The sequence below is a fragment of the Hipposideros armiger genome, unplaced genomic scaffold (genome assembly GCF_001890085.2).
Source record: "Hipposideros armiger isolate ML-2016 unplaced genomic scaffold, ASM189008v1 scaffold_4, whole genome shotgun sequence".
Taxonomy (NCBI): domain Eukaryota; kingdom Metazoa; phylum Chordata; class Mammalia; order Chiroptera; family Hipposideridae; genus Hipposideros; species Hipposideros armiger.
In genome coordinates, this window is record NW_017731354.1 from 2,169,163 (window position 1) to 2,184,682 (window position 15,520).

The following is a 15,520-nucleotide window of genomic DNA, read 5'->3' on the forward strand; positions in this document are numbered from 1 at the left end:
GCATGGGAAGACAGGAGGGCGGGGCCTGTGGGCTGGGTGACCTCAGAGTCCCAGTGCAGCCTGCCAGTGACTTTGTGGCAGCAGGCAGCTCCAGCAGTTGAGTACCCAGTGCCCGCGGTGTCCCCAGGCCTGCCAGCAACCTCAGGGATGGCCCAGATGGTGAAGACTCACACCGTGAAGACTCACACCGTGGAGGATGATACCATGGACAACGATTATTCATCCACTCTGATGACACAGGACTGGGAGAGTGAAGACCTGCAGCTAGGAAGTACGCAAAGGTCCAGCATACGTACTAGGCCCAGAAGACGTACGAGGCAACACCAGCCACCTGGCACCGTGATGCAGCCTAGCGCCCTGCAAGACTTCTCTGGGTATGTCACCTGCATCAGTAACCTGGCTGTGAGTGTTCCCTCCGTCAGTAACCTGGTACTTTGTGACCTCCGGCGCTGTGCGCGCGGCGAGGGTTACATGAGAAAGGTGGAGTCCTAGCAGGATACCTGCGCAGGTCAGCTCACCTGGCCTTGCCCTGTGGCAGGAGGGTGTGGGTGCTAGTTTACAGATGATCAGGAAGAGATGGTAACAATTTAAGAAAGGAGGTTAGCCCTGGTGGGGGCTGGTAGCTCCTTTAGCCCTTAAAACAGAAACGGGGACACTTGGACATGTACAAAGGGACCGGCCAGGTAGGGAGTAGGTAGGGAGCCCTCAGGGGGGCCTGTGGCCGGGAGGGCGGCAGCTGCTCAGCTCTGTCTCAGTCGCTGCCAGAAGGCAGCCCAGTGTGCCTTGCTTTTCTGATTTTTCAAGACATGGGAATCNCGGCACAGCCACTCCCCATCACCAAGCCGGGGAGCCCGGCCGGGCCCCAGAAGCCGACCTTCGGATGAGGAGTTACCGGGAGATGAAGGGGGGGGTCCCCAGGACCTCTGCAGGGACCTGGGCTCCACGAGCAGCTGGGAGGAGAGTCCTGGGCGGGGACAGAAGCACTTGGCTGGCAGGACAGTTGGTTCCCATGTCCTCGCCAGGGCTTGTAAGCAAAGCCCCAGGTGGGGTGTGAGGGCCTGGACTCAGGCCCAGTGGACCCAGCGCTGCTTCCAGACCTCCAGCTTCCTGTGGGCAAGGGGACATCCGCAGGGAAGCAGCCTGAGACTGCCTGGCCTCCTATTCCAAGGGTTTTAGGAGCTCTGTGCCAGGAACGAGGGCAGGGACTAATAGGCAGTATTTGTATTACTTCACACCTGGAACACCAGGGCTCGACCAGCACCCCCAAACTCATTCCAAAAGGGGGGGGCAGGGACTTGTCCAAACTGGCACTTCAAGGTGAGAACACAGCGTGAGGCAGAACAGAAGGGGCGTGGGGAGACTGGGCCTGTCTGGGGTGATGACCTGCCCCCCCAGCCCCCGCCCAGGGCTGGGCTGCCTGTGACGACCTGCTCCACTGTGACGCCTCCAGCCCATCTCTCTGTCACCAAGTGCCTCTGCTTCGACGCCTGCTCTCCGGGACCAGCTCCAGCTCAGGCTCTGGGGCAAGATTCTCTGCAAGTGGCTGGCTTGGTCCAAGGCTGAAAAGGCTCCTCTGCTTCCTGGTCAGGGGTGGGGACCCCAGGAGGCTTGGTTGGGAGAGAAAGGAAGGCATTTGCGCATTTCAAGAATGTTGATAATTTGTTAAGTGCATACGGGGACTTGCTGTGGGCAGCTGGGGTCACGTGAAGCAGGGCTGTGCTGACAGAGTGGGCACGCCAGGCGACTGGCCCCAACCCCGACCCTCCCTCCAGCTTGGGAGCCGGGCAGGAGAACAGGACCCGTTCTCTGCAAAGCCTGCTCCTTGGAGTCAGGACATCTGGCCGGGCCCCTAAGTGATGCTGCATGTGCTGAAACGTCCCCTTGTTTTTGCCCAGAAATGTCTGGCTCTCTGCCAAACCCCCGCCTCTGCCTCCCTGCCTGCCCGGCTTTCTGTTGTCAGCATTGGAACATTCCAGCGTTTAGAGCCGGCTCCTGGGGGCGGTGAGGGGGCCAGCAGGAGACAGGCCCTGGGAGGCACTCAGGACAGTGGCCTGGCCCCACTTCTGCTCTCGCACTGACCCTGACCCAGGAGTGTCAGGGGCGCGCCTGTCCTGGGCCTGGGTTCCCAACTAGGTGACGGGATGGGGAGGGGCCCCGTGGGGCTCCCTTGGATTTACACTCTCCTTTCCGGGGTGTGGCCTCCCTGTTCGCAGTCTCTAGTCCTCCCTTCTAGACTGACCCAGTAGCCAGTCTGGGGCTTTGAGATGGGGCGTCTGGGAGGGGAAAGGAGGCAGGCTGAGAGGGGCTTTGGGGTGTCTGTGTGTGTGTGTGTGTGTGTGTACGCGTACCGGCTCTCTCTGCTCGGGTCTCCACTCTGCAGGGTCAGCATAGCATGGTCCATGCCCCCACCCCCCAACCCCCACTCCCCAACCCCCCGTGGCCTCACTTGAACTGCTTCCTCTGTGGAAGCTCCTCCAGTGCCTCAGAGCACGGCAGACTCCCTCAGCTGGGGTCTGGGTTGCCTGGAAGGGTTGACGAGGTGGGGACAGGCAGGGGAAGGTCAGGAGACACCCCAGTGTCTTGTTTGAAGGTCTGGGTGCAGACGCCAATGGAGGACAGAGAAGCAGGCTCGGCAAGGCCAATGGGGTTAGGTTTGGACACAACACCTGTGAGGTCCCTGGGACCTCAGCATCTGGCCAACGTCCCACAGGAGCTAGGGGGACGCCAGAGGGCCACCTTGGAAGAGAAGCATCTGTGGGATGGTCAGTGGCACAGGGCCCCGGGCTGTGAGCTGTGGGACCACAGATGGACGATGGAGGAGAGGCTCTCTGCCACTGGGCAGCTCAGACGTGAAGGCCAGCTTCGATGGGCAGTGGCCCACTCAGGTACCTCGTGGGAGATGGAGGGCGGGGGAGCTGGAGCAGGGGCTGCAGGTGCCCTGGGAGCACAGCTGTGCCACCCTGGGGCAAACCAGGAAGGCTGCAGAGTGGAGATGGCAGCTGCACTGGGGTCCTAGGTGGAGCCAAAGTCCACGGGCAGAGTCAGCAAGCAGCCCAGAAGCCCAGAGTCCGGCTCTGCTGGGCTGAGTGAGGCTGGCCCCTCTCCTCTGGCCCCTGGCCCCGCACCCCGTTCTGATCCTCTGGGCACAGGTCCCACAAAGTCTGCTCAGGGCCCAGGCAGAGCACAGGTGTGGAGGGCATCGCTCCCGCACAGGTAGAGCCTGGGGCAGAGACAGGCAGGGACCCAGCCAGCAAGCCTCGGGCAGCCCAGGGCCTGCTGACGCCAGGTGGAAAGTCCCGGGCTCAGAGGCGGCCTCTGCCTGCCCACAGCCCCAGGAAGGTCACTTCCTGCAGGCGGGGTCAGAGGCAGGCCAGCAGGAGGGGCTGCCTGGGTTTCGGAGTGTGGCCCCAGAGACCCGGATCCTGGCTGAGAATGGGGTCAGCTGTGCAGTCACTCCCTCCGTGCCTGGTGGCCGAGCCCAGGGGTGGCCCTGACTTCCGTTGCAGCCTCTTTGTGACTGAGTCCCAGAGAACAGGCCAGGATGGCAGAAACCAACTGACGCCAACCTGGACGATGTCCTCAGGGAAGCCCCTGGAACCTGCATGCAGGTCTGACGTCCTCTCTCCAGACAGCTCCGCCTAGGTGGGGTGGGTGGGTGCTTCCTCCCTCTGCCTGAGGGGGTAGCAGTCAGTGCCTGGGGGGCGTGGCTGGTCCCCAACCCTCCAGGGCCCCGGCTGTCATCCATCATCATTGCCTAGAGGCTCCAGGAATGAGGCTCAAATGCCACTTCATTATCGCCCCCTCTGTCCCAATGCCCCCAGCCCCACTTCTTACTTGATTTATTTATTCAATCAACAAACTTTTAGTGCCAAGGATAGGAGGGAGTGGTTAAGAAAAAGACCCAAAGTCCCAGTTCTCGTGGAGACTGCCGTCCTCTCTAATAGAACACCACCTCCTCCAGGAAGCCCTCCCGGATCATCCAGCTGTTCTGGGAGCTCCATCCACTGGTTTGTCTATTCCTCACTGAGAGCTCAGACCACAGCCCCTTCAGTCTTACGATGGCCTTGTGTGACCTGGCTCTGCCTCCCCAGGACAAGTGCACGATGGGTCCCAGAAGTGGCAGCCACTACCACCATCAGCACCAGTCCAGCCCCATCACCTCCATCCTCATCATCAAGGAGGGATGTGATTCCTCAGATCCCAACAGCCAAAACTCACAGGTGGGCCACTGGCTGACAACCTCCACCTTCCCCAGAGACCTCCCTTAGCATCCAAGTCCTGCAGGGACACGCACCCCTTCCCTGGGGAGCCCTGCCTGTCAGTGTGTCCCAAAATGCTGTGACTTCACTTTCCACATGGAGGGACTTCCATCTGGGCCGGTCCAGTAAGGGCGCCTCTGGCAATGCTGAGGTGGTGGGGGCTCCAGTGTCCCCCAGATGCATGGGCAGGCAGGTCCTCAGACCCTCCTGTCGCCCATGCATCACCCCCCGGAGGGCCAAGGCAGGCCCCTCCCAGGGGCCCAGAGCCAGGTGAAGGGTCAGCCTCTGCAGGGACCTGGGCTCCACGAGCAGCTGGGAGGAGAGTCCTGGGCGGGGACAGAAGCACTTGGCTGGCAGCACAGTTGGTTCCTGTGTCCTCGCCAGGGCTTGCAAGCAAAGCCCCAGGTGGGGTGTGAGGGCCTGGACTCGGGCCCAGTGGACCCAGCGCTGCTTCCAGACCTCCAGCTTCCTGTGGGCAAGGGGACATCCGCAGGGAAGCAGCCTGAGACTGCCTGGCCTCCTCCAGGCACAGGGGTCGAGCGGTGGCCTTGACTCAGGGCCACTCCAGAGCCTTGGGTGACAGCACCTGTTGGGGAGGACCAGTGAAGCCAGCTCCTCTGAGAACAGCCTGCCGTGAGGGGAGGCAGCACCTGGCCTTGACCCAACCAGGCTGATGAGGTCCCTGCAGGAAAACAGACCTGTAAGGAGTCAGATGGGGCCTCCGAGCCCCTTCCCTTGCCCACCCACATCTGTTCAGTGAGGTCCTGTTTCCTTGGGAGGCAGGGACCGTCACTCCACGTGACACAGCCCAGGGCATTTGTGTTCCTTCCTGGTGCACTCTTTTGTCACAGGGCCATCTGCGGAACAGGGACAGCCAGTCCTTCAGGAAGAGCGGACGACAGCCAAGACTGCCTTCCACAATCAGATGTGGTCTTAATGGAGCCAATCTGTCTGCTTGGAGATCCCAGGGACAGTGCTCGCACCATGTCCTCTGCACACAGCCGTCAGGACGCGCTTTGACAACCAGCAGCACATATGCTGCTCTGCTGAAGGCACCAGGACTGTCGGCACATCAGTGCGGCCGAGCTGCTCCCCAACACACGAACTCCCCTCCTCAGGACCTTTGCACGTGCTGTGCCCTCTGTGGAGGGCTGTCATCCTCACCATTCGGGGTGAACTCACCTCTGCAGGGTGCTGCCCTGTACCCGCCCCCGCCCCATCATGCCTCAGTCTGTGCCCATCCCAGCACACACCAGCACCACCACCACCACCGGTCCTGTGCCTGCCTGTCTCTCCTTGGAGTTGGGACCTCGTGCGTCTCGCTTGCAGTTGTGTCCTCAGCACCTGGACTGGCACACAGCAGTGAGCGAGTCTGCAGGAACGGAGGCCCTCCAAAGGTTGTTGGGCACTTGTGCTCTTAGGTCTTTGCAGCCCTAATGCCTTGGGCTCAGAGAACCAGCAGTCCTGTCCCAGCCTTGGGGAGGGCACAAAGGGAGCAGGTGTAAGGGTCCCAGCTGAGGGCTGAGCCAGCATGTGCCCAGCCTGGCGAGAAGGGCATGGCTCTCAGCCAGCCTGCCCCGCCCACTGGGGTCCTTTGCCAGGCACCTGTGCCCAGGATCAGCTGCAAACTCTCCCCTCTCTTTGTTCAAACAAACACTGCTGCCCTGGGGCTTCTGCTCCCCTTGGCCAAGCAAGGACAGTTCCAGGGACTGGGGATCTGACCAGGAGGCCAGTGGCTGGAGCTGGGCAGCCCCTGTCCCTGCACCAGCCCTGGGGTGATGGGATAAACTGCCTGGCCTGGGATTCTGAGAAGGCACCTGATCTGTTTTCAGGAAGTGACCACTCACCCCGTGACCTTTCCTGCCCTGAGCCCTCTGCCCAGGCAGAACCAGCCTAGACCAGTTTGTGTGGCTCTGGGAGGCCAAGGGCGTGGAAAGCAACAAGTCATTCTTGGACACACCTATGACCCTCTCACCTGGTCCCTCTGGCCGTGAGGAAGGCCTCAGATAGGCACTGGGTCCTCCTCCTTTACCCTCCAGTGCTCCCTCATGGAGGCGGCTACCTGTCAACAGCCGTGCCACCCTGGGAGCCACCCCCGCCTGCTGGACCAGAGTCAGACTCTAACGAGACATTGGAGAACTGGCCAGAGAAGACAAATCTTCGCCCAGGGACTGGAGCCCCGATGGTGGGGTTTCAGGCACTGTGCCCTGTGGGCTGGGGGAAGCTTTCCTGGACCCAAAGTTACCCGTTCTAGCCAATAGTGACTCCCCTCTGCCACCCCAGGCTCTGGCCAAGGCCGGCCAGGCTGTGGGCCAGCCATTCAAGCTCCAGCCCCAACACACACGCGCTCTGAGCAGAGCCCGTTGCTGCACTTGGGGCTTTCCCACCCAATGGCACCCCCCTCACCCCCCCGCCAGGGGCGGCCCCGTAGGAGGCCATGCATATGGGAGAGCTCTGAACCTGGAAGGCTGGGCAGAGCTGGACAAGCGGCTCCTTGCTTCCTTGACTCACTGTCGGTCTCCTCGGAGAACTAGCAGCAAGTGAACAGGCACCAGGCCATGGTCACAGCACCGGACCGATGGGGCTGCGTCCTCCGGAACCAGCCACGAGGGGGTGCGAATGTCCTGCCTCAGTGTGCTGCCCACAATCCCAGGAACGCCCAGCCTGGTGGACAGTCGTGGACATTTGCCTCTGATGGAGCAGTGTCTGAAGAAGACCTGGACCTTTCAACCACGCCAGTCAATAAACTTTCTTTTTATTACTAAGTCAATCTGGATAGTGTTTCTGTTACTTGAAATTAGAGCCCTAACAGAAAACACTGCTTTCTCAGCCCCAGGGAGAGATGAGGACTGACAGAGGGCCGGACACCTGGACACCTGGGAAGAGGTGAGACGGGGTCAGAGGCCTTAGCAGGCTGTCCTGGACCATGGGGCACGCAGGCTGCCGTCCCCAGGCCTGGTGGGCACCCACAGCATGGCCAGGCTCTTGCCTGGCTCTGAGTGAGCCCCCATGCTGGGCCTGACAAGACCCAGCTGACCAGGCAGGTGGGCATCAGCACGGCAGGTGGGCAGCCTTGGTTTCATGGACCTCCCAGGACCCACAGTCTTCCGCGGTGGTGTGCGTGTCTGGGATCAGGTGCTGTGGCTCAAGGCCTCAGGGAAGAGGGGACCTCACTGCAGTCCTACGTCCTCTCTTGTCCCTAAAGGTGCCGGGCGTCATGTAACTCAAGGTGTCCCCTGGAGCTACCGCTCACAGGGTGCACAGATGGCATTTGTTCCCGAGTGGCCTAAGTGTCCTGGGTTTGCTAGATGGAAAGATAATTCCCTGAAGGGACGCAGAAGGATGCCAACGTCCAGAGAAAGGCACTGGGGTCGAGATTGCAAGAGGCACTCCCACTGCGCCCGCCACCCATGGGGTAGAGGCCTGGGGGTGCCGGGCAGCTTCCGGGACTCCGTCCTCTTAGGAGCCTGGTCAGCGGAGTCTGCAGAAGTGTGGGGCGGCTGTCCCTCACGTCTGCGCACCGGGGTCAGCTGTGGAAGGATGACCAGGAGACCCCGGAGGCGTAGAACTGCACGCGGCTGGGCCAGTCGCCATCCCCGCCGCCCTCCTTGTCCTCCTCTGAGTCGTCGTCGTCGTCGCCACTGGACGCTCCGCAGGGGACCCGGGACCCCGCGCCCTGCCCTCCCTCCGCCCCCTCCTCCTCGGGCTTCTGGGCGGCCAGCTCGCGGTAGCAGAGGCTGCAGACGCGCAGGGGCTTGGACGCCAGGCGCGGCAGCAGCACGCGCGCGCGGGAGCACTCGGCGCAGACCACGAAGCCGCACTTGCGGCAGTGGTGGCGCCGCGTGAGCGCCGAGAAGCGCGTCTGCGTGCAGCGCATGCAGATGTCCGTGGCCTTGTCAGGGATCCAGGGCGCCGCGTGCTCCGTGCTGGGCGGGCGGCCGGTGGCCAGCAGCTGCCGCCGCACGCACTCCTCGATGTGGCTGACCCACTCCTGGCGCTCCGTGTCGGAGGCCGCCGACACCACGAAGGACTTCCGGGCGGTCCTGATCATCCAGCGGTTCTTGGCCTGCAGGGTCTCGGGCAGCAGCTCCAGCGTCACCTCCTCCAGCGGGATGATGTGCTGGCTGCGGTACCTGCGCTTGCTGAGCACGATGCTGCCGTACACCAGGATGTCGTTGAACAGGAAGAAGACGCGGGGCTTGGCCTTCTTGCGGCACTCCTTGGTCAGCACGCCCTCGCCCAGCAGCACGCGGCCGGGCAGGGCCAGCGGCTGCCCCGACGCCCCGAAACAGCTCTCCACCGCGGCGATGCGCTGGCTGTTGATCTCCGTGTTGGCCAGATAGTCCACCATCTTCGCCGTCGCGGCTCGCTGTGGGAGGGGCGCAGACAGGCATCAGGGGCCCGGCACAGCCACTCCCCATCACCAAGCCGGGGAGCCCGGCCGGGCCCCAGAAGCCGACCTTCGGATGAGGAGTTACCGGGAGATGAAGGGGGGGGGTCCCCAGGAAGGGGTGTGTGTGGATCCGGCCGGGGATGGGAAGGCAGCAGTAAAGATGTGTGGCATTGCAGGCTGCCACCATGGGGGGCGGGGCCAACCCCCCTGGGGAGCCTAGGAACACAGGGTGGAGCACCCTCAAAGCTGTCCACCCAACGGGCAAGGACAGGGAGCCCCCACTGGCGTCAGGCGGTCCCCAGCTCGTTGAGTCTGCCCCAGGCGCATGCGCTGGACAGCGAGTGCCGGGAAACGGGGTGCCTGCAAGCCCATCCATCACTGAGCGCCCCATCCACCAAGCCAAACCATCAAGACCCTGCACCCACTCATTCAGGTGTGAGCCCAGCCACCACCTCCGCCATCATTACAGGGACTGTGTGCTGCGTGCTTCGTGCATGTCAAGCATGCTACCCTATGTAGTCCTTACCACGACCCTCACAGGTAGAACCCCCTCAGGGCAGGAGGCAACCTCAGGCTCTGCTAGCAAATAGGAAGCCCACAGCTCGCACCCCTGGAGACCGTGCTGCTACACTGCCTTACCCTGTGCACGGTGAGGCCCTCACGGCCCTCCTGTGCCAAGCCGTAAATGTGGGTGCTGGCCACAGAGCTTACCCCAGCCCTCTCCTGGGCCCCCACACCCTCCTCAAACCCAGCTGTGAAGACCACCCAGCTCCTGCCGGCTCCCTAGGCCAAGCTGCGAGTCCTGGCTTCTCCGCTGAGCTGTAGGCGTGGACATTCACCTGGCCCACGCTCTCCCACCTGCGGGCCTCAGAAAGTCCTCCAACACAGCACACCTGGCACAAACCCAGCTTCGCGTCCAGCTCTTGTTTTCCATACACGGAACCACCGCTCACCCGGTTGCTCAAGCGCCAAATCTAGGACTCATCCTTCAGTCTCCTCTTTCCTGTGGCCCCAACATTCAACCCAGGAGCAACACCATCGTTTTTCTCGCTCACACCTGGCCCACGTCTCTCCGCGCCTCACCACGTGACTCCACGTGGACTCGACAGCAAGGCGAAACCATGTGTTGCCTGAAGTGGGCTGTCCGTGCGGTTCCTCCTGCGGCCCGGCGCAGTTCTCATTTCCCTTTCAGAAAGGGTCTGAGAAGCCCCGCTTAGGCAGCCTCTCCCCCGACCCAGGACAGGGTCAGCTTAGCACACCCGGCCCGCAGCCTGCTTTTGTAAATAAAGCTTTATTGGAACATAGCCACGCTCATTCATTTACAATAGCCTGTGACTTCCTTCATGCTGCAATGGCAGACCGAGTAGTGTGGCACAGACCACGTGGCCACAAAGCCTAAGGTATTTTCTATCGGGCCCTTTCCGGGAAACGTTTGCTGCCCCTTCTCTAGCACGTCGGCCTATTTTGTTTTCCCCACAGGACTTATCAGGACCTGGTGTTTCCTTGTCTGTGCAGCGTTTGTTCACGTGTTTTCAGTCCCTTACTCAGATCTCAGCTCCCAGAGAGCAAGACCTTTTCTTGTTCACTGCTGTATCCCCAGTGTTTGGAACACTGCTGAGCACCCAGTAGGTGCTTCGTATGTGGCTAGCGATGAGCTCTCCACAGCTCCTGAGGCCCCACCATGCATGACCCAGCGCCTACCTCTGCTGTCAGAGGAAGCAGGTGAGAGCTGACCCCACTGCCACCACCATCACGTGCCCACGTGCACACATGCACAGGCACACACGGCACGCCCCGGCCGAGCTGGTCACACACTCGGTATTTCTGGGTCACCACACTGCAGTTCTGTCAGTCAGGCCACCTGTGGGAGCCGGAGGGGACCCAGCGTGGGGGCTGGATGCACAAAAGGGGAGCATGGCCCCGAGTCCTATACCACTTGCCTCTCTCAGACCACAAGGCCTCCTGAGAAGCGTTGCCCAAACCACCTTATGCAAGAACGGCTGCTTTCAGGTTGCTGATCTCAGCTGCATGCTGTAAACCTACCTGATTATCGGTCACAGCCCTGGGCCGCCTGCTAGGACTGATCACTGGGCCTCTGCCATGGACAGTCTGGCAGCATTCCAGAGGCCACCCCAGGACCCTTGGGCTGAGAGCTGGGGCCCTGGGATGGGCCGCATGAGGGTTCCCCGGCAGGAGAAACACCAAGGGCCGTGGGCTCCGTACCTGCGTGGAGACCATGAGATGCAGAGCAGCAGAGGAGACGGTGAGACAGCCGGGGCCAATCACACAGTGGAGCAGCGTCTGCTCCTACAATTCCGTCCAACCCATGTGGGGCAACATGGGGTAACAACAGATACCAAATGCTGACAGGAGAAGGCGACCTGCTGCACGGAATGTGGACACCACATGTGGGAATGCCCCAGTATTTAAAAGCGTTTGAGAGCTCTATCTACGAATAGAAATGGAAAGGGTGGGTACTATTAAAGGATTAATTAATATTAAAGGGCGGGTACATCCCACGAGGATGGCTACTATTAAAAAGCAGGAAATCACAAGTGTTGGCGGGATGTGGGGACGTTGGAACCCTCGTACACTGTTGGTGGGAATGTAACTTGGGGCAGCCGCTATGGAAAACAGTGTGGAGGTTCCTCAAAACATTAAAATAGAAACACTGTAGGATCCAGCAATCCCACTTCCAAAGAACTGAAAACAGGGCCTCAAGGAGGTATCTGCACCCCCACGTTCACAGCAGCATTATTCACAATGCCAAGAGGTGGAAGCAACCCACGTGCCCATCAGGGCCTCCACGGATCCACAAAATGTGCTAAATACACACAACGGGACTTACTCAGCCTTAAAAAGGAAGGGACTCCTGACACCGGCCACAGCATCGGGGACCCTGAGATCGCGATGCTGAGTGAAACGAGCCATCACAAAAAGACAAACACTGTATGACCCCATTTCCACGAGGCGCTGGAGTGGACAGATTCCTAGAAGCGACAGAGCGGTGGTTGCCAGGGCTGAGGCGGGGAGAGGCGAAGGGAGAGCTGTTATCTAACAGGTAAGGACTCTCCGTTTTGTAAGAAGGAAAAGATCTGTTTCACAAGAATGGGAATAAGCCTAACACTACTGAACCGTACACTTAGAAATGGTTAAGACGGGTAAAAAAAAAGATGGACACAAACCACAGTCAGGAGAAAGTGGCCTGGATGTGACCAGGAATAGGGGGATCAAGCAGAACTTTGTCTACAGTATTTTATTTTAATAATGCAGAGCAAACGTGATAAAATTCTCCCACCAGTTGATTCTGAGACGTGGGAACGTAGCTTCTTGTTTTTCCTCTCTCTGTACAGGTAAGTCCCCCGCAAGAAAGAATCACAGGACAGTGTCTGGGTCAAGAGCTGGGAGCTTCCTGGCTGGGAACCCACTCTAGGACCACCGGAGGGCCCTGCGGACAGCACAGCCTAGGGGCCTGGGCCACACCACACACCAGGAGCCCTGAGGGGGGCCCGCCACTGGTCCACTCCAGCACTCCCGTGTCAGGTGCCTGGAAACCCCATGCTATGGCCACTGACAGAGGCCTAACAGACTCTGTAGCTGAGGCGGATGGACTCTATGCCGAGAACAGCAAGAGTAGGCGGCCCCCACCAGCCCTGTGGGGCTCAGTGAGTTCTGGGGGCCGGTTTGCCAGGTCCCCCTGTGACTAGATGATCCAGGTGAGTATGGACATGGACGGAGTGAGGAGCAGCACCCCAGGGAAGAGTTGCCGGCGGGGCCCCCAACACTATCCCCATTCCTTCCAGGGGGCACCAGGACCCCACACAGGACCCCCACATGGCTCTGTTCTGAGTTGGTGATTTACTGACCCCCTCCAGGCCTTGGTGGCCCTCATCCAGCTGCTTGTGGCAAAACGTGGCCCAGGAGTGGTGGGTGGGGAGTACCTGGCGTGATGAAAGGGGTCTGAGTTCTGAGCTGACCCCACACACTGACTGGGGTACCCAGAAGGCTCTATGCCCCTCTCCTCCGTGAGTCTGCAGTGGGTCCCAGCGCTGGGCAGACAACATCCTCCCCACAGCCATAACTTCACACCCTGGTTTAACACAGCCTGGAGGTGTTGCTTGGTAAATGTGCTCCCTGCAGCCCACAGCAGATGAAGAGTCCTCTTTTTCACTGTTCTCACCAGAGAACTGAACCTGCCTCCCTTAGCACGGGGAGGCCAGGGCGGAGCCGTCCCCACTCCTCCCGGCACCAGCCCGGGACCCCGGTGTGGCTCCCAGCGCACGGACAGGGTGGACACTCACGGAGGGTCAGCATCTGGCAGCAGGGAAGTGAACAGACCTGCTGCTTCTTGGAGGCAGGCTCTGGGGCTGGCCCCCCTGAACACACGTGATGCCACTGCGGGAGCTGGACTGAAGGGCTCTGGATGAATGCTGGGGCCTGGGAGCCACGCCTTGCGTGTCACTGGGGGGCTAGGTTCTGTGCATGACAGTGGTCACACGTGATCTGAACCAAGTCTGACCCACGGCTGGCTTTCCTGAACTCAGCTTCCTGGAACACAGCCACATGAGACAGAGGCTGCTCTGCAAAGTCTCAGATACTCACCATCTGGCCCTTTATAGGAAAGTGTGCCGAGCCTTGTCTACACCACCGGGCGCTGTCACATGCCTGGTGCCGACTCCAGGAACACACCTGACACAGGGCTGTGTCCTGGGGGAACCCCTCTCCCCTCCTCCACTCAGACACAGCCTTTGGGGTTCCAGAGAGATGTCTGGGCCCCACTGGGCCTGGAAAGTGGGAGCTGGCAGGAGCCCGAAGTCCACTGTCCGTTAGTTACAGTTGGGGACACTGCTTATCAGAGAGGGAGGTGCCCGGCCAAGGTCACACAGAGGGAGTCAGGACTATTCCTGGTTGGGGTGGGGCTGATTTACCACCTGCCCTTCCGTCTGTCTCTCTGGCCCCCACCTCGCCCACCCTGCTTCCACGGCTCCCTGAGTTTACCTTCTAAGTACCCGCTGGCGTCCCACCATGCATCAGGCACAGTCCTAGTGGGCGAGCCACTAGTGACAGCAAAGGGCCAGGGACCAGGCACAGAGTGACGGCAAGGAGCCGGGGACCGGGTTCCACAGTAACAGGCTTCCTGGGGGGAGGGGCTTACTCGAAAGGAAAGCAAGGTCATTTCTGACTGTGACAGCTGAAAGCCATGAAGCAAAAGGCTGGCGCGCAGGGTAGGGCAGGGCTGGGAGTGTGGTCAGGCAAGACCTGGTGAGAAAGCGGCCTGGCACCATCCTGCACGCTGTGAAGGAGCCAGCCATGCCAAGGCCAGACGGAAGAATGACTGGGCCTAGGGAGCAGCTCAGAGGCCTGACAGAGGAGCCTGCAGGGGAGGAGGGGTACGCGGTGAGGGCAAAGGGGCCGACAGGGCCCCTCAGCGAGACGAGGACTGAGTGTCTCTCCAGTGCTCTGACCTCCCGTCAGCCTGTCCTGCCTGTGCTTCCTGGAAGCCCTCCTCCATGGAAAGCACGGGAACGAGGAAAACACGCCCGAAGTGCCACCAACAAAGCTTACGGCTCACCAGGCACAGCACACGAATCAGGCACTTAATCCTCACAATTTAGGGTGGGCTGGGTGCGGCGGGTCCCTTAGCTCACAGGGCTGCCTCACCTCCACATCTTGGCAGCCCCGAGGACTGACGTGTGAGGTGACACAGGCTGAAGTCAGCCGTCTCTTGGCCTGCACAGACCCCACTGGAAACTGTGCTCAGGAACACCCCAATTCTAACTGGAAATGATGTGCCAAGCATGACCCCCGCGACGCGCCTCCCCTCCTCCCTGGCTTCTGACCCTTTCCTGCCGGGAGACAACAGCTTTGTTCAACTTCCAAATCTGTTTATTTCCCTTGGGATGTGGAGATCCAGTTTTAGTGCCTGAGGGTCTCCTCTTCCCACCTGCAGAGGGGGCTGACGACCACCGTCCCCTGCAGAGCACTCCTGGTGTTCAGGGAGAACGGTGAGGAGGTTCCAGCGGCTCCAGGCTGGGAAGGAACTGCCACTCTGGGCTGCCTCAGTTACTTCTTCTGTGAAATGGGCGCCCAGCCCTGTTTCCTGGGACAAGTCCCACCCAGAGTCACCAACTCAACCACTTCCCGGGCCGAACTCAACCACTTCCCGGGCCGGCGGTTCCTGAAAGAGAGGCCAGCGAGGACTGAGGCCGCCCTCCTGCCCTACCCCTCCCTTGAGGCGGTTGTCCAGCCGCTTCTCCAGACCTCGCCGGCTGGGACCGAGAGGCCCGGGCAGTGCTGTGAGGCCAGGACTCTCCAACCCATCCCCGGAGAACGGGTGCGCTGAGATGCCTGCAGCCCACGGGCGCCTCCGGACGCTCCTCTGCTCGCACCTCGCGCGCCCCCGGGATGCCCTGCCTGGGCCCCGGAGCCCCCTCCTTACCTGTTCTCGCCCCGCTCTCCCCGGTGCCCCTGCAGGCCACCTCCAGCGGGCAGGAGGCCCGCCTGCTCCGCGCGCCCCAGCCCGGCGGGAACGCCTGCGGCTTCCGACGGGGGCCCCGCGCGCCCCGCACCCGCCCGGTAGCCAGTCCGCGCGCTCGCGGTCGCAGGGCGTCCGGGGTCCAGCGGCGGCCGAGCCCCGCACCGCCCACGCCGCGCTCAACTCGACTCGGACACGCCCCTCGAGGCGGCTCCGCCAATCCGGGCCCGGCGCGCGGGCGGGGGCGGGGCCTGGGCGGCTAGCGGGCTCGGCCTGAGTCCGGCAGGAATGTGCGTGGGGGGAGCGGCCGGAGCTCGCGTGGGTCCGCGGCGCGGCCCTGCGGGCCTGTGGTGGGCGGGCGTCCTTCCAGCTGGTCCCCGGGGCTGGTCCCCC

At 61.5% G+C, this 15,520-nt stretch overlaps 2 protein-coding genes across 11 annotated transcripts; one reads left to right on the forward strand and one right to left on the reverse strand.

Moving 5' to 3' along the window:
- The first annotated feature begins 1,894 nt into the window (after window positions 1-1,894).
- Window positions 1,895-7,020, forward strand: LOC109382941 (uncharacterized). Of its 6 annotated transcripts, XM_019642838.1 has the most exons (4): window positions 2,990-3,608; window positions 3,962-4,007; window positions 4,092-4,220; window positions 5,111-7,020. In XM_019642838.1, the coding sequence occupies exons 1-4, from the start codon at window positions 3,433-3,435 to the stop codon at window positions 5,678-5,680; spliced, it is 921 nt and encodes a 306-aa protein (XP_019498383.1). In that variant the 5' UTR covers window positions 2,990-3,432; the 3' UTR covers window positions 5,681-7,020. The 6 variants fall into 6 exon arrangements, 3 of the variants coding, with proteins under 3 accessions (XP_019498389.1, XP_019498383.1, XP_019498375.1); XR_002124020.1 differs by adding an exon at window positions 1,895-2,885 and having other exon boundaries at window positions 3,507-4,959; XR_002124019.1 differs by adding an exon at window positions 1,895-2,885 and having other exon boundaries at window positions 3,507-4,220; window positions 4,786-7,020.
- PLEKHF1 (pleckstrin homology and FYVE domain containing 1) lies at window positions 6,999-15,278 on the reverse strand. Of its 5 annotated transcripts, none has more exons than XM_019642904.1 (3): window positions 15,092-15,278; window positions 10,696-10,875; window positions 6,999-8,628 (listed from the first exon to the last, which is right to left on the reverse strand). In XM_019642904.1, the coding sequence occupies exon 3, from the start codon at window positions 8,608-8,610 to the stop codon at window positions 7,786-7,788; it is 825 nt and encodes a 274-aa protein (XP_019498449.1). In that variant the 5' UTR covers window positions 8,611-8,628; window positions 10,696-10,875; window positions 15,092-15,278; the 3' UTR covers window positions 6,999-7,785. The 5 variants fall into 5 exon arrangements, with proteins under 5 accessions (XP_019498449.1, XP_019498441.1, XP_019498431.1 ...); XM_019642896.1 differs by lacking the exon at window positions 10,696-10,875 and adding an exon at window positions 14,597-14,830; XM_019642886.1 differs by lacking the exon at window positions 10,696-10,875 and adding an exon at window positions 13,651-14,830.
- Between the last annotated feature and the right edge of the window lie 242 nt (window positions 15,279-15,520).

Coding starts and splice junctions, on each gene's coding strand:
- LOC109382941 (XM_019642830.1), top strand. CDS start 3,433: ATGGGGTCAGCTGTGCAGTCACTCCCTCCGTGCCTGGTGGCCGAGCCC. Junction 3,609..3,961: donor CCCCTGGAACCTGCATGCAG/GTCTGACGTCCT, acceptor CACCTCCTCCAG/GAAGCCCTCCCGGATCATCC. Junction 4,221..5,110: donor CCAACAGCCAAAACTCACAG/GTGGGCCACTGG, acceptor CTTTTGTCACAG/GGCCATCTGCGGAACAGGGA.